Source organism: Falco biarmicus, chromosome 12 (genome assembly GCF_023638135.1).
Source record: "Falco biarmicus isolate bFalBia1 chromosome 12, bFalBia1.pri, whole genome shotgun sequence".
NCBI lineage: Eukaryota > Metazoa > Chordata > Aves > Falconiformes > Falconidae > Falco > Falco biarmicus.
The window spans coordinates 25,332,259-25,357,919 of record NC_079299.1 but is presented as its reverse complement, the minus strand read 5'-3'; the positions used below and the strand labels follow the sequence as shown (position 1 = coordinate 25,357,919).

General features: G+C 40.1%; 1 protein-coding gene across 3 annotated transcripts in view; it reads left to right on the top strand.

Annotated features, from left to right (window-relative positions):
• Positions 1 to 25,661, top strand: part of MACROD2 (mono-ADP ribosylhydrolase 2) — an 892,508-nt gene that overhangs the window by 809,385 nt on the left and 57,462 nt on the right. For 2 of the 3 annotated variants that reach the window (XM_056357738.1, XM_056357736.1), the window contains exons 10-11: positions 7,696 to 7,737; positions 14,768 to 14,851. In XM_056357738.1, coding sequence (XP_056213713.1) covers positions 7,696 to 7,737; positions 14,768 to 14,851 — 126 coding nt within the window. The remainder of the gene's footprint in view (positions 1 to 7,695; positions 7,738 to 14,767; positions 14,852 to 25,661) is intronic. The other variant, XM_056357737.1, reaches the window with a different exon arrangement.

The following is a 25,661-nucleotide window of genomic DNA, read 5'->3' as shown; positions in this document are numbered from 1 at the left end:
GCTCTGCACCTTGACTATGTGTTGCAAGTATAGTCACCTCAAAATTTGGGCTTGGATCCTCCTAGTTGTACGTGATTTGACAAAGGTTTGTGATGCTGTCCTCTGTGGGGTCTGGAAAATTGCTTTCTCATCCCTGATAGCAACAAAGGCACTGCTTGGAGCAGGGTGTGGGCAGACAATGGGACCATAACCTATTAAAGCACTGCTGTCGAGAGCTTTTGCTTCGCTAAGTGGAGCCTCCTCCTTTTTGCTCCAGCAGCATCTTGTAGACATTTTCTTTCTCTCCTTTTGTGAGCCTTACGATGGAGCCTACGGTCCATCCAGAAGTCAGGGGAATGGCTGTTTCTATGTATTTGCCCATGCACTCCAAATCCCTGAGCTGTCCAGCTCCTGGGAGACACACCTGCATAAGGACTGTGTTGAAACAGTGAAGTGGCAGGCAATGAGGATGCCCTTGAAGGCACAGAGGTTGTGCAGATGCAAGGACCAGGCTGCTGACTGTGTTAGCAGCGTGGGAGAGCACAGGGAAGATGAGGAGTACGATAATTAGAAGGTGAATATAGAGCAATTATTTACCATCCTTTGTAATGCAAGAAGTGCAAGGTGTCCCCAGAAATGATGAGTCAGGATGAAAACAAGCAAAAGGAAGTAGTTTTTCACCCAGCACTTATCTAGGGTCTAAGAACGCTTGCTATGAGGTGCTGCAGAGTCTGTAGGTCTTAAATACAGTTAAAAGGAGGATTAGCTCAACCAGCAGAGGACTGGTCCAACAGTGGCTATTAATCATGATGGTCTATATGTAACCTTAGGCTCAGGGAGAGACTGGTAGTGGGAGGGAAATGTATTGCTGTTTTGTTCTGTACTCAGTCCTTCACACACGGACGCCTGGCACCAGAAGGTGAACAAGCAGAAGATTTTTCTGTATAATATCTTATGGGAATACATCTTTGATCAGGGATCTTTTCTTCCTGCTGTGTTGCATATCGTGGCATCCCCTGTAAAGCATTACAAATGTATGTTATGTCATGCTCAAAAATATCCTGTCCTCTCTGGTCACTGACACTGAGTCACTTCATGTGCTCAAGTGCTTCTAATTGCAAAGGACACAGTTAAATTTGGGGTTGTCTCATTTGATTGCCTGTACCTTAGGTTACTGATGAGATTTGGTTAGAAGCTTGTATTTAGAAATGTGTCACCACATGCAAAACATACCATTTTTCTGTGTGACTACTACGTTAGCATACGTGTGGGTGAGAAATCCACTTTAGCACTTGTGTAAACAAAACTCAGTTGTTTTCAGTATTTTAAGGCAGGGAGGAAATAAGGAAATTTTGCAATAAGTTCTTTTTTAAAAGCTGATGTATATTTTCCCAAGGAGTGCCTCATTCCTTTTGTGTGAGATAGAAGCATCAGGGAAATACAAATCCAGATCTGATCCTGGCTGCGAGCACCATTTCCTGCACAGGAACAATGTTGTCCAATTCACTCACAGTGGGAACACCAGCTACTGCATAGCCTTTATATGCAGCTGAGGCTCATATGGGTATGTGTGTATTTTACAGCAGATCAAGTGATACGGTACATAAAAGAAACCATCTATGTGATGACAAAAAAAAAAAAAATCACCAATGCCTAACTTCTTAAGAGGCTGGTACTAAGGATTTCTATTTGATATGGCTTCAAAAGCTACAAACACATTTTACATTCAGTGAGACTCCGGTGTTGTGGGACTGGTGTAACTAAGCAACACAGGAAGAAAAACTGCACTGGTGCTGCAGTAAGGCCAGGATGTACAGAGTCTATTGGTGGAAGTTTCTGTATAATCAGACTAAGAATTTTGATTACACTCGCTTAGTATCGGGTGGAGGTTTATATAGTATCTATTGCTCTGTATGCAGGATTGCACGATTAAAGGATACAAATGTTCAGAACTAAAAGACATCCTACTTTTTCTTCCAAAGTAGAAGAATATGCTTTTTTGTTAAGGATCCTCTCGTTTTATCTTTTTCTTTTTTTTCTTCTTCTTAGGAGCACTGAGGATGAGGGAAAGCTTTATGGAGAGTATAATTTTTTATAAGATGTATGAAGAGTCGGGCCTGGGTTGATCTCATCTGGCAGAGATTTCTAAATCTGGTTTTTCTCAAAGAAAACATTCCCTTTTTCTGTGCTATTGGTCAGTCTGTTGTATTCTCCCAGTAGAAAATTGAATCGGAGGGATCAAAACAACCAAAAAAGCTTATGAACCCCTAGGGTATTGCAAGCCTCATATGTACGTTTGGGCATCACCAAACCCTAGGGTGTTCTCGTGTGGTTTACTGTGCTGCAGAAACATTGACTCTTTTAAGTTGAGGTGGACATAGAGCCTGTACGCTATTGTGAAGCTCCTGTTAGGTAGCAGCAGTGGTTGTAAGCAATCAAAAAGAAGTGATTTTTCAATCACTAAAGATTGAAAATAGACATGAGACACATGATTATAAAGCTCCCAAAGGATATTAAGATGATCATGTAGACAGGTGGGTGGAGCTCTGCAACAAAGTTTTTTAAAGACAAGTGTGGTAGGGGGAAATACGGAGAGTGAGAACCCGCTTGGTCTTTTCAGCTGCTGGAAACCTGGTATTATCACAGTTTAGACAGCTTGCATCAGGGGGGTACCCTGGCCCACACTGCTGCCCACTCCAAGATTGGACACAGGAAGCTTTTCCTTTGAGCAAGCTTTGAGAGGCTGCCCCAAACTGGGATCCATTTTCCTCAGTGTTGCGAGACTGCTCTCCCACTCCCCCCTGTTATTCTAGTGGAAACTGTACAGGCAGGTCACAGAATACCTGCTAGGCAAATGCTGGACGGCAGGAAATTTTTCAGCTGGACACCTATTTTTGTATAGCAAATAAGCTTAACAGGATAGCTGCAACTCTCAGTGCTGAAAGGTTTTCTGTCTTTTGGTTTTGGCTTTTTTTGAGGCATCAACAGCATGATCACTAACTTGTCACTTCAAGTTGCTGTACAGCTCTGCCTGTATTGTTGCTCTGCCTGCCAGTGCCTGCACATGCAGGCTGCGGACGGGACTTGGTCAGGTCCACGGTGCCCTCCCAGCACCTCCCCAGGTTGTGTTCTGTATGTGGAGCTGCACTTGCAAGAAGGAGCAGGCTGAGACACGTGGGTTGGCTGGAAATAGGCAAACGTCTGGAAAGTGAGAAACAGCAGAAAGTGCTGAGAAAAGGACCAAATCCTGAAGGGCAAGACGAGGCAGCTGAAGAGGTTAGAAGGCGGCAGGGAGGAGGTAGCAGCCTGCAGTGCTGTTGGGGGAGTGCCGGCAGCCTGGGGTGCAGGCCCTGAATGCAGATGAAACAGCAGCCTCCTGCAGTGTGGAGCTGGCTCTCATGTAAGAGCTCTTCAATGCACGCGCAGTTAAAAATAAAAGGTGTTTGTACAGCGTTGACTCTCTGCGTGCTAACATGAAGAAGAATGCAAATAGAAGCGTGAGCAACAAGGAGGAGGCGGTTTAATGGCTTTGGGGATTAGCAGCGGTATTTAGAGCCTTTCACCTCTGTGTTCCTAACATAAATCTTAACACAGATTGATGGTTTTAGCCATCTGGCTTGTGTTTGCTTGTATGCAATGACTACCGAGACAGAGAAAGAACCTGACCAGCAAGGCAAAAGAGGGGGGGAGGGGGAAAAAAAAAAAAAGTATACAACAGAAGAAGGCGTCCTCTTCTCCAGTGTCAGTAAGAGCAGGTATGGTGCGATTATTCTGTTTCACAGAGCTCAGCAGGTAATAAGGGAGAGGGGAATGAAAGAGCAACAGGCATCACTTGGTACATGACTCCACCAGGGAGCCTGTGACTTGTACAAATGTGTATGCTCTGAGCAGCTTACTCCCAAGTGCAAAGCGCTGTGATCTTTGGAGGTATAGTTACCTCAGATAGCATGAGAGTTAGAGGGCAAGTTTCAATCATAGGTTGACTTTCAACTGTAAATTATTTTATACTTGACTGGAAACTGTTTTCCCATACATCTAATACCTTGATTTTATATACTGTAGACCAGCTTACAAGCTGGAAAATTTTGTGCGCTCAGCCATATGACATATTTTGGATTAGAAGGCTTCCTCGTATCCTAAACCTTCTAAATACTGATGTGAGTTTTCCTGGGAGTGGGCTGACCCTTGCAGGGTGCCACTGTCAGTTTCCTCTCACTCCAGACCGCAAGGTCTGTCATTCCTTTTCCAGCAAGGTCATCTTGGTAGAGCTTCCCAAAATCCAGGGTTTTAGTGGAGAGGCCATGTGAAAGGTTGCTGTTGTTCTTCTCTGGCCAAAAATGTAACCCACAGTGGGTACACATATGCACACGCTGTAGCATGTTTTCCTACTCAATTATTTTTCAACAGCTCTTGAGAAAGGATGAGAGTTACAAAGAACCTCGCCTCTGGTCTTTCAAATGGGGGAGTCTGGGAAAGAAATATTGACAACATGTCTTTAAGGAAATGTTTACTAGTGTCTAAAACTGACTCTTGGGTTCTTCTGTGGTTTTACTCAATTTTGATTTGGGATTGACTGTGGTGCGTATTTCAAACCAAAGCAAACCTACCTCTAGAAGGCTTCCTCTAGATGGATTAAAAAAATGTATAGGGAACATAAAAAAAAAAAAAAAAAAAAAAAAAACACAAAACCAACCAAACCCAAAACCTAGGTATTACAAACCTAATTTATAGCAATCTTGGTATTGGTTTTGCTTTGTATTAGGCATGTAGAACATCAGTTAAAAGTATTTTTACTTGCTTTTACTTCTTCAGAACCAGTATCCAAGAAACCACCTGTAATATCATTCTTTTGGAGGGAAAGTGAATGAATTTTCAATATAGATTTCTAAACCACTATTTTTTATCTTGAATATTTGAGTTTGGCATAGAGTTCTGTCAGCTAAACATGATGTTTAGCACTTCAGCCAGCCACACCAAGCTTAGTGAGAGAGACAGCTTTATATTTGACAGGGAAGCATTTCTACCAGATGCATTAATAGTGTGAGAGTAAGAATTATAGGCACATGTAGTGACTAGGGAGTGCTGTGTGCCAAAGTGAAACTCAGATTCAGATCTAGATTGGGGTAGAATTCTCAAAGGCACTGCAATGACCTAGAGATCATGTCACCAAGTGGTTGGGAGCCCAACTCCCATTTTCAGAAATTACGTAAGGACTTTACTGCCTTTCAGCAAGACTTAGGTTCCTTTTCCGAGAAAAAACAGCTGTTAATTCACAATTAGTTCACAAAAGCAGTCTTTGCCTCTTCATAATTATATTGCATAATGACTTTACTACTTTTTAATAACATCAGATTTCTTGTCTGTGGCCATTATCACCAGCTTAGAAGCTATTCTGTTGCTTTGGGAATTTTGTATTTGAAGTCACTTACAGAACTATAATTAAGCACTTCCACAGAAGACCAGGTGATATATGTATGTTAAGATATTATATTCTGCTGATTTAGTGTCAAGTCTTAGATTAATTTGAAATTTTATCATGCTGCTTCCATTATAAACGCTTCCATGGAAAGAACATGTTATTGGAAACTGAATAATTAATAATCTCTATGTTAAACCAAATGTTTTCTGAGTGGTCTGTTGAAAAATGTCAGTTATCCAGTTGAAAATCCTGGCTCTGTTGAAGTCAATGGCAGATTTCCCATCGGCTTTAACAGGATTTTTCATTTTCTTACCTCAAAAATTACTTGTCAAAGCTCCTTAAAGTTTTTTGTGTACAAATTTATATTTGTATGGTAGGGGTCCATGTGCCTTTTTGATCCACAAAACAATTGTTTGCAGAATAAAGAGAAAGGAAGTAAAAGGTGCAGTGACTTTTTTTCAGTCCTGATCCTTCGGGCAGGGCTAAAGCATACTCAAGAGAAACGTAACCTGCTGTTGTTTAGTCGCTTCTGAAAGTCCTGCCCTCCAGAGCGTGTCTGACTGAGATGGAAGGGGAAGAAAGATGGATACAGATCCATCTACTGTAGATTCAAAGCACACAAGGAAATTCTCACGTTCATGATATTAATGCTTACAGCATTACAGAAAAAAATTCCCAGTGGAGGCCTTTATTATTAACCAATTGTTTTGTTCTAATACTACTGAAAATGAAGTTTCAGGCTCCAAATCTTGATTAAAGCAGAGCTTAATCCTCATAGCATGTGTCACAGAACTTGGATCTCAGGAGAGTTTATAGTGTAAAGATCTGACCTTGTAAATTAGGGCCTAAATACTACTGTTAGTGTCCATTGCCATTGATCATGACAGCACAAAAACTCCTTTAGGGTCAAATGGTGGTCATAATAGACACATATGCTAGTTTGAAAGATGTTAAGCTTTAGGCAGAAATTGTAGGCTTGCTAGAAAATCTGCATGTGCCCAAACCCATTTAAAAGGGTATGAATGGAGTCTATGTGAATTGGGAGCAGCATAGCTGACACAAACTTCCGGGGTCAATGAGCTCTTCATTAGATGATTAAGGCTCTGGAACATTGGATTACCTTGATGTTAACTAAGCGTCCTGGTTTCAGCTGGAATAGAGTTAATTTTCTTCTTAGTAGCTGGTGCAGTGCTGTGTTTTGGATTTGAAGTGAGAACAATGTTGATAGCACACTGATGGTTTTAGTTTTTTCTGGGTGATGTTTACATGAAGTCAAGGACTTTTTGGTTTCTTGGGCCCTGCCAGCGAGAGAGCGGGAGGGGCACGGGAAATTGGGAGGGGACACAGCCAGGACAGCTGTCCTGAACTAGCCAAAGGGATATTCCATACCATGGGACGTCATGCTGAGTATATAACCTGGGGGAAGAAGAAGGAAGGGGGGACATTTGGCATTATGGCATTTGTCTTCCTGAGTAACTGTTAAGCGTGATGGAGCCCTGCTGTCCTGGGGATGGCCAAACACCTGACTGCCGATGGAAAGTAGTGAATGAATTCTTGCTTTGCTTTGCTTTGCTTTGCTTGCATGTGTGGCTTTTGCTTTACCTATTAAATTGTTCTTATCTCAGCCCCTGAGTTTTACATTCCTTTCTGATTCTCCTCCCCACCCCTCTGGGTGAGGGGTGAGCGAGCTGCTGCGTGGGGCTTGATTGCTGGCTGGGGTTAAACCACGACACTAAGGCTAATATTTTTTTTTCCCCTCATCAAAACAACTTCTGGTAATAAATTCCTTTGTTTCTGAACTGCAACTTTTTGCAAAAGGAACCTGCTTTCTTTATATATCATCTTAATAATTACAAGTGTAATTACAAGTGTTCAATTCTTGGCTAGCCCAAGTCTGGGCTTAAACCAAGGTCCTGTCTGGCAAATTTATAGTAACTTCTTTATGTGGTATGATTTCTGGATAACTGGTTCTCCTCTTAACATAGCCAGTTGCTCCTGGGAGACAAAGTAAACTGGAACTTGGCAAGTAAACCAAAAACTCTGCTAGAGAAGAGAATGCAATTTCATTTCATAAAAGTGATGATTTGCAGAATTCTGTAAATTACACAGAATTTTATTCCCTGTCTTTATCCCCTGTATCTGGTAGTAACAGTCTAGTACCAAAACTTTCTTGTCCCATCCTCCTCCAGATCTCACTGCAAAACGTTAAATTTGCGAAGCCAATTTGAAATGTGGAATAATTCATTTTAGATTTTTCCTGGTATTCTTAATCATTTTCTTTCAATTTTTGTTGACAGATGATGCTAATGAAGAGGGGACTGAGCTGAGTGAAGAGACAGGTGAATAAATAATTTTATTCTAAAATATATCACTTCTCCAAAGCATGAACCAAACTGAACGAATTCTTGAAAGTAATTGCCTTGGTTGTGAAAAGCAGTGCCACTTGGTTATTGCCAATGTTACAATAGCCATCTCTGGTTTTCAATATAACATAGGGTAAACCATCCCTGATCACAGGTAGTGCACAGTAAGAATGGCTGAGACTACCCGTTTAATGTCATCATCTGATATGAGCCTCTGGGTGATACTCGGTTGTCTTTTATTAATAAGTAATTTGAACATGAATGGGAAATAATTAAAATTCTGCAGTCTCTTTGTAAAAAGGTGTGAATACAGCAATTCTTGAGTCATTTGCAATTCTGATTAGTGGCCATGATTTGTTTGCAATGAAAATGATAGCAAAACTCTCCTGCGACCCCTTAAATACATTGAACTCGATTGGAAAATAGTTCAGAGGACTTTTTTCCTGTTCCTCCTAGTTTGCTGTTTAAAACAAGTGTTAGTGGTTGTGGCTAGACTTGAAATGGAAATGATGGATAGGTATAAAGCAAAGAAAGGCCCAAGGAACAAGAGAGGACAGAGGATTAGGCATCTCCCACGAGGACAGAAGCTTCCAGTCAGAAGACTCCTGCTAGTTTTCTATAGAGCGCTTCATCGACTTAATTGCCTTGATCAGGCTTTTTGTAACACGCTTCCACCACAGCACCCTGTGTTACTTTCCCTGCTGACCTTCACCTGGAGGTTCCCGGTGGACATCTGTTCCACGAGAGACTTCTATGCAGTGAATATGCAGCTAGCTCCCCCTGCTCTTCTTCTCTGCCTCTCCTGAAGCAGCTAGTACCCATCCGTGACAGTGTACCAGGCATGTGCTCTGTGACCCTGATCCCATCATAGCCCAGTGACTGTGCCGGAAGCTCCAGATCTCTTCATGAAAAAAATGCAGGATCAGAAAGGAGAGCCCCATGGAGAAATGCAGAGCTATACCAGCCATTGAACAGAGGTAAATCCTTTTGAAGCAGTATGTTGGCTGCTTAAATTGGCAAGATTGTCCTAAAGACAAATGGCTTATGATGATTTATGCAACTAGTTAATTAGCTTAGAAATTAGAAATAGTTGAAGAATGGTGTATATGCATAGATGTGAAAACATGGATATACACAGATAGATACATGTTACACTGATGGATTAGCACATTCTTTTATGGCTGTTCTGGCTTGTTGATTTCATTACATATAATTATAATTACATTTTGGTGTCAAGATTACTGGATAGGAACTTTTAGGAATTTTAATATAATTAGTGTGATTGATACAGTTATACATACATAAAAGTAGAAAAATAAAGACCGTTATTATACAACAAACATTTGCCAAAGATTATCCTCCAGCTGAATTTGCAGAACTCATCTAACATTTCCAATTTCAATTTTTACAGTTATCATGGCATGTATACTTTTATAAGCCCAATTATTTTGCATTTTTGTCTTCTTGCTTTTATGCAGATTATGCAAATTACTTTTTTAAAAGCATTTTAAACTACAATTAAAAGGAAGTATATTTCCACTTAATAGCTGGTCTCTTCTTTCTTGCCCCGTATCTTTCACAGATTCTTTAATTTAGGTGAAGCTACATAGTTGCTCTGGGAATTTATCACTGAATTAAGTCATTTGAGGAAGGTATTTTCCTACCTGTCTGTTTCATTGTGCATATGAGATAGATGAGATCATAGCTTCCCTCACAGGTTTGCGTGTAGGATGCTGTGAGCTTCTACAGTACATACTTGGTCATTTCTTTATCACTTGGAGAAATTTTGGGAATCAGTGCGTTGACTGTCAGCAATGAATACCTACATGGATAAAGAGAAGTATATTTTGTACATCTGCTCCAGTAGTAGGGCAAATATATGACAGTTATTCCCTTTTGACCTGTTTGTGTATGGTCGTCTTAATGATTGCAGGATGAATTTACAGGAAACTATAAATACACACATAACTTCTGCATGAAGGGGAGTTTCCATCTTTATACTCAGATTTTTATCAGTTTGAAAGAGATCTGCTTTTTACTGTTCTAAGGGGAAAATAGAGTAGCAACTTCTAGTAACCACTTCAAAATATTAATTGAATAATCATTCTTCATTCCACTTGACTTCATGGGTCATGACTCCAGCAGATGGAGTCAGCAGTTGGCACCAATATCGATGACCCTGGTTTTTTGAGCTGTCCATATCCAATCTGGTTTGGGGTTATTTCTTCAATTCCTGCATTTAAGGGAAAAAAAAAAGAAAAAAGACATGTTGGATTCCTGGACAGCACATGTTGCAGACTATACTCATACGTAGGACTTTTTGTCCTATTTTAAACCTGGCAGCAAGAATTGGAGAAAAAACCCAGATCCTAGTCCAGTGTCAGCTCAAGTCAGTGGGAATACGTCCATTGACTTCAGTGCACACCAGACTGGGCCTTGGGAACAGCTAGAGAATTAGCCAGCAGTACGAAATAACAGATGATCAAATGTGTTTATTATTGTGTGATGAACACATTACAAAAGTAATCTGTCTTGTGTTTCTACCACCCTGAAGTGCAAATATCTCATCGCACACAGAAAGGCCTTTCTTTCTATGACTTATCTTCAAAATAAATAAGGGAATATCTTAATTACATGTGCCAGATAATCTCCATTAATATCTACATTAATACTATAAAATCAACAAGCATGAATGATCATTTTAACAAGTTAATCGTGTAATGTCACTGCATATGTTGTATGTATTAGAAAAAGAAAAACATTTAAAAATAACCTACTCTTACTAAATATACACACTCAAGACCACATTTTTAATGGCGTTTGACTCATGGGATTTTAACCCATCAGTTTGTTATTCTGGATGCTGTATCTTGTAGCAGCTGCTGACTTAACAGCACCATTTAATTCAAAGTGCTTTGATGTTATCATATGTCATACAGTTTGCTGTTAGAATGGCTTGAGTCAAAAGGGCAGATATAGTAATAGTGGGTACAGACCTGTGCCGTTCTACATCTCGGCTTTCCTTTGTGAATGATTTCCTACAGAAGTGAAGAGAAGGATCAGATGACCTAATACTCTTGTCTACCTTTAACTTCAGAGATTTAACACTGCAGAGTCATGATGCTTAATGTTTTAAGCTCCATTAAGGGAAGATTATTCTAAACTTTAACATGTGAAGGACTTTGCTTCTATACCCATAGATTCACGTATCCGTGCACAGAAGCGTGCAAAATAAGCCGTAATACTACCATAATTGTGTGCACAATTTGAGTGATTGCAAGTGGAAATTACAGAAGCACGTGCTATTATGAGAAGCACAGTCCAGATTCCTATACAACATCTCATTATAATGCACTAAGTTAATTCTCTTACCATTAAATAAATAAAAAATTTAAAAAAAAAAAGGAAAGAAAGAAAGAAAAAGAAACACAGAAAACAGTTTTAGTTGTGAATCTATATTCTCCCTCACTCCCTCAAGCTGTTTAGCTTCACTCTCCACCAGGTAGCAGAACCTTTTGACCTCACCTCTATGAACGTTGCCACACTACTCTCATTTCCCGTCTAATAGTTGTTCGCAATAAATGCCCTGCTGGTTATTCTGTTTCTATCCTGAGTCTCCTAATTAACCACCTACTCATTAGTTCAGAAGCCACAGCCAGCTAGAATGGCAGGGTGAAGGATCTTGTTCACGTTAGCAAGGGAAGCCCTATTGTAATCAATGCTATATAAATACAGAATTTCTTTGTGTGTTCCACTGTGTGCACTCTTATACTTGGGTTACTTTCTTTGGAGGGAGACTTTCTCTTGTTTTCTGAGATGAAAATAGCAATCACTTGTAACCAGCGAGATTTCAGAGTTGTGAGGGATTTTGCAAATAGCTTACTTGGAGACAGACACTGAGGTTTAAGTGGCTTGTTGACCCTCTGAATTAGCCTATAAAGAAGCAGCATTTCTCCCAATGTTAGAGCTCAGAGACCTTTTTGCACAGATGATCATGATTAGAAAAGCTTTTAATACAATCAGTTCGGATACCTGTCTAGGTGTGCTGTCTCTAAACAGAAATTTGCAGGCAAAATTTCTGTAATATTTGGCTAACTGCTCTGAAAGACACGCATACGTACAGACATACGGAAAGGCTTAAGAGTTGTATTTTGACCAAAATAAAAAGACATCATTTTAAAGCCTGCACAAATCCTTTTCTGTCTCTGGAATAAGGGAAATCTGCTAAAAAAGAGTGAAATTGTGACTGAAATCTTGTTCTCCTGGCACACTGCTTCTACACCCTTTTGTGAGCATTTTAAGATTATAGAGTGCAAGAAGATAATTTCTTTTGAGATAGTAACAGTTCTGATTTCTCTGAATGTAATCTTCCTCCCTCTCTGTCTTTGTGCTGTCAATTAAGATGTTGGTTATATTATCTAATGTACTCAGATATTCCTGAAAGACCTGGCTGGGCATTTGGGCATTTGCACTTAAACTTGATTGACATTTGACTTGTGGGACTGAAGGAAGCCTCGCAGATTGGTTAGATGATAAAATTCATCACTAGAAGGGTGAGTGTTGATTGAAACAGTCCTATTGATTCAGTCTCCTGATGTGAATCATTGTCAACCAAAAAAGGGAACGTAGCAGGTAGTTCAGAGTGGCATTAGAACCGAAGAAGCCATACATCGATATGGTCCACTGAAAATATTCAGGTTATTTTTTAAAAGAATAGGAGGGTGTTGGCAGGAATCAGTCTTTAAAAGCCTGGTTATTTTCAGGAGATCTCTTTTGTACTGAAGTTCTTTTTGAACTCTATCACAGTTGCTCCCGAGTAACCCCTTAAAAAGGTGGACAAAGTGTGTCCGTATTTGGCAGTTTTAGCCTTTACTTTTCCCCACAGTATTTCTTGTGGTTATTCCTATATTCTCATCGCTCCAGAAACATATTCATCTTAGCACCTGATAACTCTTGTTTTCCTTCAACTATTGTATTTGAATTTCAAATTCATGTGAGCAAATGTGATGACATGACACGTGATGCCCTATGTTGTGCTGTCCTGACACCAAGCCGGACCTCAGAGCATGTTCCGCTTTGCCCTAACTAGCTTTATTTACTGAGCTCTAAGGGCCCTTCGTTCTCTGAACTATATTGAATTCTATAATGAAACAGAAAATCCATTCCAGAAGAAATTTTTAAGACCAATATTTAGTTTGTCTTTTGGGGTAATGCTCATTCCTTAAAATTAAGCTAGTGGGAGAGAATTTAATTACTCACACACAGATCTCCATTTTGGAATTTTTGTTGACATTCTGAGCTTTTGCTTCATGTGAATTCTTGCCAGCTTACCAATCCATGGCGCTTCTTTTTTTGTGTGTAAGTACAGTAGAATAATCGGTTTCCCCGGAGGACAGGCAGAGAATGTTTCTGAGTTTCCTGGGCTCCATGCAAAGCCAGCAATTCACTCCCTTTTTATCTCTTGAATGAACACAGTATTCCCCTTGACCCTGCAAGTTCCCTTTCCTCATCCTCCCTCCCTTCTTTCATAACTGCTGTTTGAAAATTTTCAGCATTTTGGTTCTGGATATATGTAGTTGTGGAAGGATAGAAGATAAAAGGGTAGTATCTACAGCTCTTAGCAGAGCCGAGTGCCTTATGAGAAGAGGCCATCTGATTGCTGGGAGCTGTTTAAAAATCCAGGGACATACAGAGCAGATGATTGTGTGGGGTATGTATGACAATAGAAGAGACAGGAGTTTTCGGAACACTTAAGCAATTTATAATACACATATAGAGAGCTTTTTTCCTAGTTGCTAATTAGCTAATCATTTTGAGGTAATACCATGATTCTTATTTTCTCACAGTACAGCAGTAGGGGTAAATCAAGCAAGGTCATATGTCTTCTTAAATTTCCTGGTTACAAGTGGTCAAGGTTTCTTTCCAGCATGCGCAAAAGTATGTTTTCTTTAGGCTGCTTCTTCACCCAAGCCCTCAGTTAGCCACAGGGAATCGGGAGGTTTGACAGAAAGTCAAATGACAGAAAGTCATTTTCCCATTGCGGTTGAATGGATTCAGTAGGTGCAATGAATTGAGTTTTAATTGTCTGCCATTCTCTGCTTTTGTGGTTAAGCAACAATGTTTGAAGAATGTTTTAATTAGCGAACCTGCTTTCATTAAATGTCTTAATTTACAAATACCCTTTATGATTAATTTCCAGCTTGGCCTCCCTTTTGTACTAACAGGCTTTCTGTGCTACCAGTTTGTGCCTTGCAGTCTATCATAACAAACAAAGAGTAATTTCATCCTTTATATTGACAGGATATTTTGAAAATGCTATAGAAAGGGTTCATCATTTTTAAAGTTTAACCAACCAATATTAAATACTGTGAACTTCAGTCCCCGCAAATAGGGGAGATCTTTAAACTTAACTGGCTTCAGTTCTGTTTTTACTTAGGAGGTTTTCCTTTTCCTTTATCTGCCTGTTGCTTTCTGGCTAAAAGGTTGGAAGGAAGCTTTTCAATCAGAACGTTTCTATCTGGTGAAGCTTTCATTTCCTTAACTTTACTTCACTATCAAACTTGCTCCCCTACCTTTTATTTCATTGCTAATTTTAGTCAATATTCATTTCTTACTGTGTTATGACATTGAATGGAGAATTGACCTGAGAGGGGAAAATAATTTCATTCAAATTATTTCTCCACAGTTCTATAATGCAGTATAATATTTATTATGTTAAAAATAGAAATTAAAACATCATTATTTTTTTTATTTCTGAAGAGATTCAGAGCTTGTGAAGAAGTACGTTATTTTGGTATGAGCTTTCTTCACTGCTGTCATGTGAAAGTGACTTTTATAACAGATGACGCAGTAATTAATTGTAATAATAGAAAGATAGGCATTCGGTACTGAATGGAGTGCTGAGATAAAATGTTCTCACGCTTGTGGTATCATGGATAGTAATGTTTGATACAATAAAACCATTTCAAAATAATGTGTGTAATATTTTTTCTTTGTATATTTAAAGAAGGATTGGAACAAAAAGGCCAGCCTCCATCTCCCACAAAGAGCAAAGCAGAGCAGCCTGAAGACCTGCAAGATGATGCTGAAGGTAGGTGGTCTGACACCTTTTCAGAGGTATCAATCAATTTTGCATTGTGGGGGGAAAGGCTTATACTGAATTCTTGGGAAAGAATTGGAAAACTTTCATTTCAGAATGTTGTTGAACACACACTTGGAAAGTTCCTTTTGGTCTAGATGATGAAATTGTAATTCTTCTGAAGTGTTTTTCATCTCAAGATAGATTCAGGATTACAAATGCTATCTTTATGTGATGGGCTGCTGATTATTGCTGATACATAATGATAAATTGTTGCTAGTTTATCTTGAATCTGTGCTGACTTTATGTAATTAATAATTCGAAGTGTAACGCAGGGCTTGGATCACACTCTGGTTGGTTAAGTTGGTCAGGTAAATCAGCTACCTGTGGCAAATCACAGAGCAATATTATTCTTGCTTTCCTTTTCTACAAGAAATTCTTGCTGTTACCTTTTCCATTCCAGTTATGGTGTTTATGGCTCTAGGCCTTATGCAGTGTATTACATCTGACTGTGGTCAGAAGTTACAGCAGCTTAACGTTATGCCTATGGTTTTGCTCCTGTAAGGGTGCTTTCCTGCACTTGAGCTTTCACAGGGCAGCTTGTCCGTGTATATGGAGGTAAATGTGGTCTACATTGTTCTAAAATTGGATCAAAGTATAATTTCTTCATCGGTATGTCATTGGGAAAGTTGTTAAAAGATGTTAACATCAAAGACTTATTTTTCAGAGTTTCACGTTGCTCTCGTTTATGTGGAAGAGCAAAATACCCCAATGCTGGAGAAATCTCTTTATGTGAAACAGTTAAAAGGATGAACCTTAATCTTTAATCCATGACGGTTCCTTATCATGGATTCTCTTTGACCTAATGTTCCTCAAGTGACAGGTCTCTTCTGCACCTCAACCAGTGGCTCCACCGTCTTCATCATTTTGACCTAGTGCTGTGCATTCAGCTCATAAAACGTTCTGACTGGGGTATAGTGTGAGTCATAAGGAGCAGAAATACGTTAACATCTATCACTTTAAGTAACTGCTAGTAACATCTTGTCACTAACATTGTGACTGGTTGTTAATGGCAAGTACTTAAAGCAATAGCTGTCATCGCCTGGGAGGTGTGGGGGGACCCACGAAATCTCATCCTGACTGGTTATCTTTCCTTTCATGCTGCTGAAATTAACCCAGCTGAAATTAAAATACCACTTTTATGTTTGGATTAGAGAATTCAGTGATGACAAACTGCATGTCAATTTATGTGCAGGCTAAACATCATGTCAGATCATGGTGTCATTTTCCATGTTCCTAAATAGGCGAAACAATAATAGTTTTTATGATATATTTTTATATGGAATGTGCCTAAAAGCTTTTATTATATCGGTGTCTTTAAAAAAAAAAAAAAAAGGGGGTGGTGGTGGGAGGAAAAGTATTGGAAAACCGTAAGGTTTTCCTTCCATTGGAAAAATAACCGATATCATTCTGTTAACTATTCCTGTGGCTTACCAGATATAGTTTCCTAGTTTACTGTGCCTGTCAGTGTTTCCTGGTGACCTCCAGTTCACTTTGTGGAGCACAAATGCACTGGAAGGGTGAAGTAAATAGTACGGCAACAAAATGACTGCATTACCCTCGAGCTGTAAAATGCCTGATCTCCTTGAATTTGATGCTGTACAGTAGATTTTGCTGATGCAGAATTGAGGCCTGTAACATATAATCACTGCTGCAGTATTTAATCTAGCTGCTGACGGAGTCCTCTTCTCCTTAGGCAGGAACCTGGCCTGTAATGGTGAGGATTGAAAGTCTAAATTTAGACTTGAGGGTTGCAGTGATGGGAGGGGAAAAAAAAAGTTAATTAAAGTGTTTGCTGAGGGGGGCTGGGGGAGAAACCTGGATCAGATTTCTGTGGCATTACCTGTGCCTCTGTTTTGAAGAGGAGTCAAGCAGTTAGGCTCCAGACACTGAATTCCTATAAAGTTGCCGAGTGGCTAGAGCCTAATGTAACACACCTGTGAGCCATTTCCATTTAAGTAAATGGGATTTGCACACATTTGTCTGAGAATAGGATTTAGTTTCTACTGTTCTAATTATTAGCTGTTGGTTTTGACTAATTAAAAGAACTTTTAATGGGGAGCCTTGAAGATTATGAAAGTTGCGAATACGTGACGTGAACCAGAACTACATGTCTGAGTAGTTTTATTTAGGTAGGAATTTGTCTTCACTTCCAAAGAACTGCCTTTTTCTCCCCCCCTCCCCGCCACCCCCACCCCACCCCTCCTTTTTTCTGAGTAGCTATTGCATATAAATAGTCTCAAATAAAACACAATAAGGCCAAACTCTGCCTGAGGTCAACTGTGTTGAATTTTCCTCGTAGTAAAACTGAAGTGCTTTGTGTTCAGTGTGTTTTAACTTTGGGATAGTTCACATGCTTTAGGTACCCCAAGTTTAAAACAAACAAACAAACCAAAAAAAACCCAAACCAAAAAAAGAGACAACAAAAAAACCCCAAAAGCCAACCAACAGCTTTTAGCAATAAAAGCAAGTCCAAAGATACTTACAGTTTACATAAGATATTATTTTCCCCTTGGTAACATGACCAGATATAAAATATTTAATAAATATACACTGAAGCACAGGAAGAACCAGATATTTTTTCCTCTGCTTTAGTTGTCAGTGTCCTTTTAGACTGAAGATGGGAACACAACTTGCTATTTTAACAGCCTCATGCATGCCCTTGTAGCAGTCTGTAAAAGCTGTTCCACTGAGTTCAGTAATATTTCTGCTGTAATATTTTTCTCCAGCACACCAAGCTGGTTCATTGGCTAGAGGTAATGGAGCAATATCTTTTCAGTGCATGTAAAAATCTCCACAGAAGATCAGGGAAAGTAGCCTCCTTCATTATTACCATCTCTGCAATCAAGGAAAGTCAAATAAGTGGCTGTATGTAAGGAGCTTGTTTTGCAGTAAGCTAAAATAAACACTTGACATGCTAATGAAAGCAATTTTATATTGAACATCTAAAGTATTAATGGTGTCTGTTACACTGTTAGATGTATTGTTCTCTGCCTTCAGACTGTTGATAGAGAAAAGCAAGTGTGAACTGCATAGCAGATTCTGCTGTCAGTGGTTGTATTCAGTAGTTTTTCATTGTAGCGCAGGTTATTGGCTGGGGAAAAGGATAGACTGGATACATGGAGAATCATTCTTTGCTCCCAGGTTCCCTGCAGTATTTCAAGCCTGACTTGTTCAAACATGCAGTGTAATTTTTTTTATTATTATTCATATTACCCCACCCTGCCTGGAGTCTGTGGAGAGTAAAATCAGCCAGTGATAATTTTGCCTTTCCCCTCAGTCAGGTGCACTCAGTGATTGAGTGACAGTAAAGTCTCAGGTGAGAAAAATATGTTCAGTACTAAACAAAACTTAGCGTGTCTTACTTCAGTAGCTTCATAACACAATCCTAAAGTAAGTACATAGACAAAATGTCAGTACTTGTCACAGCATAGCAGCCAGGAGTTAGCACAAATGCCACAGGTCACCTGTTCTTATTCTACTGATTGTCACCAAGCAAAGGCAGACGACTTTTACAAAAGTCTAACAAACCAAAAATGTAAAATGTTCCCTATTTCTCTTAGCCATCTCCCCAGATGTCCTCCTGTACGTGCTGAACAGTGAGGTGTGTGCAATAGATTTTCCTGATACTGTGAGAAACAAAACTGTTTGCCGTTTCCTTCCTTATGGGATTTCTCAGATATTAAACGGAGCCTGCCCAAGAGCTGCCCTATCCATTCCCGCCATGGTCTGCAGCTGATCAATAGTGTATCAAAGACAACTAATACATCTAATAACAGCAGGACAAATGCCTGATCTTTCTCCTCCTCCAGGAGAAAGATAATCAATCCATGCAGCAGAAGCTGCTTCTGTGCCTCCTGAGGTCAGGATCCTCCTTGCCCTCCCTTGAGGGATGTGAAGACAGGACTGAAGCTCTGCAAGTTGTCTTGCTCCAGCTTTTCTCATAAGCTTCTCCCAAAATGAGTGACCAGATTCTTCCTGATAGATTGATAGGTTGTCAGTCTCAGGCAATCACCTTAGCGGAGGCTCAGTGTATGGTGTGAGGAGCTGGTCTGGTGGAACTGTTTGTCCGGGATGAACTTTGTCTGTTTTCTGTTCATGTGGTGGAAAGGAGAACAGATTGATGGATAAGCCAAGCCAGGAATGTCAAAATGAACACAAATCATCTTTAAGATAGTTGGTAGAGTTGGTTCCTTTGCTTGATGGGGACATCACACTATTGACCCCTTGGCTCTTAAGGGCAACATCGAATGTCTGAAATGTCACCTAGCAGTGGCAGGAGTCTGAGGCTCACCAGCAGGCTCCTGCCTCACTCAGTGGATGCTCTGCTGATGAGACATATCAGTCTAGTGATCAGAGTACACATTAGAAATGAGGCGAAATGGAGTCACGTCTCGTATTGACCACTCTTTGGTTCAGCGGGTCGTGGTGATTAGGAGGGGTGCTCATCAAGGAGACTCTCTGGCTGCTCACGCCTTCGCCCAAAAAGATTTTGTCCAATGATAAAAATTGCATACCTTTGGGACTAGGGAAATTCCCCTCATTTTACAGCTTAGTCCTTTAATTGTGAGATTAACGTAAGGCTTCCCCTTCCTGGTTCTCCTTTGTATACCAGGAATTTTGCAGCTTTGCTGCTCGCTCCTTAGCTTCATAGAGAGGGATATAGCATATGTACCCACAAAAGCCAACAGGCTTGTGCTGCTTTCCTCCAAGTGGGCTTAATGGGGGTGGGGAAAGGTGCATACAACAGCTGCTGTGTGTTGCTGTTACACAGTGGAGTTCAAAGCATCTTTTCTAAGGGCCTTCTAATAGTATGCAGCCTGATTGTGTTTCTCTTTAAGGTGTGGATTAATATTAACTAGACTCAACTTCTGATTAGTTTTAAAGTGTTCCTCGGTTTATAGCAAGCAATTCTTTTATCATTTGATAAATAGTAGCTGCATTTCCTCTTTGCATCCCACAGGGCAGTAATATTCTTCAGTAAATTTCTGCTCCTCTCATAATCTACTAAAAATGAACATCCCGACACATAATTATACTTCAAAAACACGCACTCTTATTCAGCCTTAAAAGTGCTGCTACTTAATAAGATAGCTTAGAAGTTACTGTATTCTTCTTGCCACCAAACCAAATCCTTAAATAAAACTTTAAATTAAGATAAAGAACTACAGAAGAAATTCCCTGGGAAGCATGTGTATCAAACGTGTCTGTGAAATGTTTCACCGTAATGCAGATTGGTTATATTTAAAGTGATGCTATTAACCCCTATCCACATCAGTTGATAGCTTCTTTTTTCACTTCTGTTTAGAAGTCCACCATCTGTCTTGACTGATTACAGCTCTCACAATATCAGGTGATCACCTTCCACCAAGCTAGGGGAAAAACAGGACGTTTTCTGTATTTTTATTTGTATTTGCTCACTGAGCAAACCCTTCTTAGAGGATTCTTTTCATTGCTGAAATCGCTTCTACTGTTTCATTAAATTGCCGTGTAGTGGCAACACAAGACAACTTTGAAATGCAGCTCATTTTGGCCTCCGCAGGTGACATGCAGTCCTGTTGTGTTGACCATTTACCCGTTCGGGTTTCTTTTAGCAGCCGAATGTACGTGTGTGTAAACCACACCAGGCAAATAGTTGTAATTCATGTTTTCATGCTAAATGTTTCAGAGTAGATTTTCTTTCTCCTGAGATGAGGTAAGGTGCAAAATACTAACTTACTAAAGTGACTAATGCAATGTTGTCAGAGGAGAATTATACACAGTGACAAACCAGCGTACCTGCAGGGGACTCATCTGTCAAGGAATTCATTTCTCATTTCTAACCATGATGTGAATAACATCATGATTGTTCAGGTCCAGTGCAGAAGTCAGGGCTAGCCCCTTAATTCTGAAATATTTATGCAAAATAGCGCATGTTTTGGTTCACGTGTTGTTTTTAACAAGTGTGATCTCCTGTGTGGCTTCTCTGTCCGTTTCCTCCTTTTGTTACATTGCCACACCATATGATTTCATGACCTGCATGCAAAAACATTGAAGTATGTCTCATGCTTTATTTTGACTGTGGCTTGGAAAAGAAGCTGTGCCACAGTCCTTAATGGTATCCAGCTACCAGGCTCTTAGGCACACCATGACAGTATGAATGAATAGTAAGTAGTTATAGTAATGATAAAATTTGTGATCATATTGTGCACCTTCACGTGCAGCACAGTGTGTGTATTTTTTGCATCAAGATGCCAATTGTATCTTTGTCCTCTGTATGGGCTGCATATGACATCTAGGGTATGATGTCCATATTCTGGTTATGTTGGACAGCTCAAGCTTCCAGAAGGTGTCTGCTTTCATTTGTTTTGAATGCTCACAGTTGCAGATTGTCAGAAATTTAGATGGTCAGCATCTTCTGCAATGAAATTATGGCTGTCTCTTGCCAAACACCTGTAATGCAAAATCTGACTCACGTTGTATGTCAGACAGAAGAATTACACCCAGTGAATGACCAGCCTAGCACAACGTTCCCAGCAATGTTATGTATGAAGCGGGTTGGGACAAATCTGAGTGCTTGTGTCTTCCAAACACCTAATCTGATGCTGTAGCTGTTGTCCCCTGGTTCTTCCCTAGCCAGGAAAGGTATAATGAAGCCAAGTTACTTGCCTTGTGATCCATAGAGTGAGGCAAATGGAACACACCTTGTGACTTCAGTGGGCTTTAGATTAGGTTCCTTTGTTTCTCAGGATATTAAATAGGTGAGATACAATATAATTATTGTTGACCTCTGAGATAATGCCCAGGAGCTATAGTTTTCTCATTCTTTTCCCACACTCCTCAACAGTTCTTGACAAAATGCTGCATGAAAATGAAAACCTGTTATTTATTACGCCTGACAACTTCTTTAGGCTGGGTGCATTGACAGCAGCGCATTCAGGTCTGCGTCTGCAGTGAGGTAAATTGTTGAAGCAGCACAGAGAAATGTCGTCTCATAACTCCATTAAATAATCACTGCAGATAACTCTTTACTAACCCGTCTTAAAATTTACCCCAAAGGAATTATATACCAGTAGTGATTAAAACTGACTTAAATCATAATTTAATTAAAATAAATTAAAATGCAAACTGAAAATGTTCTTTAACCTCAGGCCACCACCCTAATGATTCATTTAAATGCATTTGTAGTTCTACAATAATGGCCTTTGTGTGTATTTGCTTCTTGCTTTATGTGTGATACCATTTTGCCAGTGGAACTGTCTAAAAACTGTTGCAGGCCGTATGATCTTGAGGGTATATATTGCTACATGTGGGCTTTCTTCTCACATTTCAGGAGTTTCACTGAAGTCAGCAAATCTATTCATACAGAATGTAACAGCTGTAAGATCAAGGCCTATATTTTTAATTTTGTCATTAATTAGTTTCCCCGTTATCCTAGAAGGACCTTCATGTCATTAGTATGATTACTGTGGCAGTATTTTTGTGCTGTAAGAAAAAGATAATTCAAAACCGGCATCCTTTATCTGCCAGATCTCGGTTTGTATTTGCATTTGCCATAGAAGCGTGGCGCAGCTGGCAGGGAGGTTTGCAGGCCAGGCCGCAGGAGGGATGCACGGTTGCTGCCCACCCAGAGAATGCACCCAGACTGGCATGGCAAGAGCCCTGCCTGCGGGGATGTAACAGGGCCGAAGCTGGTGCTCAGGGAGGTGGTACGTGCACAGATATGCAAGGGTGGCAGATAAGAGGTAAGGCTGAGGCATTGGCCCTGAGTCTCTTTCTCTTCTGCTCCAGGAAGGAGGAGGTTGTTTGAAGGCACCTTCCTCTGTTGACACACCACAGATGGTAGTACAGCTTTCTCAGTAGTAAAAACACTTCTATTATTAAAAACATCTATGTTGGAGAGGTAGAAGTAGACTCGTTTGTACTGCTTACGCAGAATTTCTTCCTTTAACTAAAAATACGTTATCTGCAATTCTGTTTTCTTCTGGAAAATCTCTTTTGCACTGTTTTTTGAGGTGTCTTTTTGCACCATTTTTTGAGACACTGACTTTAGCCTCAGCTCTACGTATGTCGCTGACTACTTGTGAAGAAAGGTACTGCTGGAGAGGAGTAGGTGTATGAGCAAACCTGGCACTATTCAGCTCTGAAATGGGGAAAGCAAGAGGCCAGCAGGCTATTAATATTTTTGACTTGCCATATTTGTCGCAAGAACAGTGAGAGCTGTCAAAAACCGCGTGCCTCCAGGCTCTCACAGGGAAAAATGGGAAGAATATAAAACCTGCTTTGGTGCTGCTGCTGAGAGCTTGTCCTCTGGACTTTCATAGAGATCTTGTCCCAGCCCTCTCCCGCCTGACTGGCGGCTTATTATTTATCATATCGTCTGCTTCGTTCTGGGGCTGCTACTGCAGCTGGCATATCACTGTGCATGCTAAATACCTCTCCTTAACATAAAGTGGGCAGGCACTCACAGAGTATCTAGTTTTCTAGTTCAGTTAGAAGTGCAGCTTGCTCTGCCAGCTTGCTGAGTGTGCTGATTGATCACTGTTTGGCCTGTTTTCTACCAAATATAAATGAGAGTATGTATCATTTGGGGGTGGGGGGGACATTTTCTTGCTGATCTCAAAGTAAAAGGCCAAGAGGGGAGAGCAAACACCTATCAGGCAGTAGTCAACTTGGCAAGGGAGAGCAAAATATATGACCAGAGGTAGGTATTTTAGTGTCGGATGTGCTTATTTTGTTTGTACAGTGCTACTGTAATTCTCAAACTCCTGTTTTTTCAACTGACTGCCAGGCTGGGGAAAAGAAACAGATGTTCCCATTTGTCTTTTGATGTGGCTCAAAATCATTTACATTTGCTGGCCTAAAACGACACGACATGTCGTTCGCCACTTTTTCTATCTCCTTTGGAGTGAGTGACAGATTGCTGTTCAATTACTACTATAATAGAAAAGCAGATATTGTGAGGACAGCTTTCACCTAAAGGAAATGCAATCGCCAATTGCTGCAGTAGTGGAAAGAGAAGGATGGCAGATACTGTAGAAGCCATCCAGTGGAAAAGACATTTTTATTATTAATAATGTCATGAGGAAGACTCAAGGGAAATGCACTAGGGCTGGCTTTTCTGCCTGGAGAAAAGGAGAGCCAAGGTGAATAAAGATATGGTGAAAAATTGGCTTGCTACTCTTGTGAAATATGTTTCCAGCTCTTTGCCTTGAGCATGTGCTACTTAAAGCCTTTCCATTTGCTCTACCCCCAGCTCCAATGGAGAGCAATAATTACAAAAAAACTCTTCATCAGTAGAAGACACTCGGTGAGAGGCTCATTACACGTTTTTTTAAAACATGGAGAAAACTGTTTGTCAGATGCTTTGGGATTAGTCACTTCTCCACCCTATAGTTTGCTTTCTTATTACTGTATTCATATTCCACTTCCTCCCTTTCTCCTGAGATGAAGAGGTGCTCCAGGCCAAGCAGAGCTTAACCCTTCCTTCTGCAAGTCATTTACTTGAGGATCAGTTGTCCACTCTTAATTTTTTAGCCTTTCCTTTTCTCCAATTGTATCAAAGCCACTTGGCAGGCACGACACATACTTTCAATATGCTGATTGAGATTAATTTTCATGTCACGATCCAGTCAATCTGTTGGACTGGGTCAGAGTACAAGAGGTGAAGCTTCTGCTTAAAGTCTTTTACATTTTTCTTTCTGAAGGAACAAAATGAAGTGTTAGATGGAAAACATGTTGAGAATCCAACATATAGTGCTGTAATTATTGTTCTATTATACCAGTTTTAAACAGTGACTCTCCAGTGAAATAATGAAACATAGGACTGATAAAACATACCAATGGATAGGTGCTTTATCTGATAATCCGATGAACCAGATGATATGTAAACTTTCTTCGTAGTTTGTTTGGTCTGAGTGACTTTAACAAGAGATGTAGTCCCTTGGCAATAAACACGAATGAACTCTTGAAATACCTGGTTTTAGCCAAGTAACTCTTAGTTATAGTCATGCTTGTTATAATGGATGTAGAAACAAGCGTTGTCCGGGAATGTAGTTTTACACTGTGAATGCAGTAAGGTAATTGCTGAAATTATTTTCAGTGATATATTGGTAGTTACCATTTATGCCTGACTTGCTTTTTCCAAATGTAAAGTCTTTTTGTGCAAAGCGAAACATGTGGCACTTGGCCGTAATTAAATCCTTTATACTTTGGCACCACTTGGTTTGCAGTGATGCAATATTCTCTTTGGAACTGACCTAATGGTAAAGATTTTTCAAGTGTCACGCACTGTTGTGTTATAGGATTGCCTTGAACGTACTGTCCCTTTTCACAGGTCCTGAGCTAGGTGACATTATCCTTTTGAAAAACATCCTGCTGATGCAAAGGATTTTTTTTCCTTATTTATTAATTGCTTGCTGCAAAGCTTGCGAAGTCCCAAGCCCATGTTTTAAAAGAAAAGGGAAGGGGGAGAGAAAAGCGTATCTTCTAGTACACCTAACTTTCTATTTTACATGCAGTCTTCCTATTGTGTGTGGACAGGCAGAACGCTGATTTTGAATATAATACATTTTGATTTCAAGCGGAGGAAGAAAAAACCCAGCTGGTTTTATCAAGCCATTTTGGTCGTCCATGTAATGCAATTTTTTACAGGTTAAAGCTCCCTAATGTGCTAAGAAATCACTATGGCTAGTCATCCATTAAGGCTGGTTAAAAGCAGTACAAAGAATTACCAAGCACGCAGAAGGCCTGAGTCCCCAGCGATGGCCATCAGCTGCTGCCT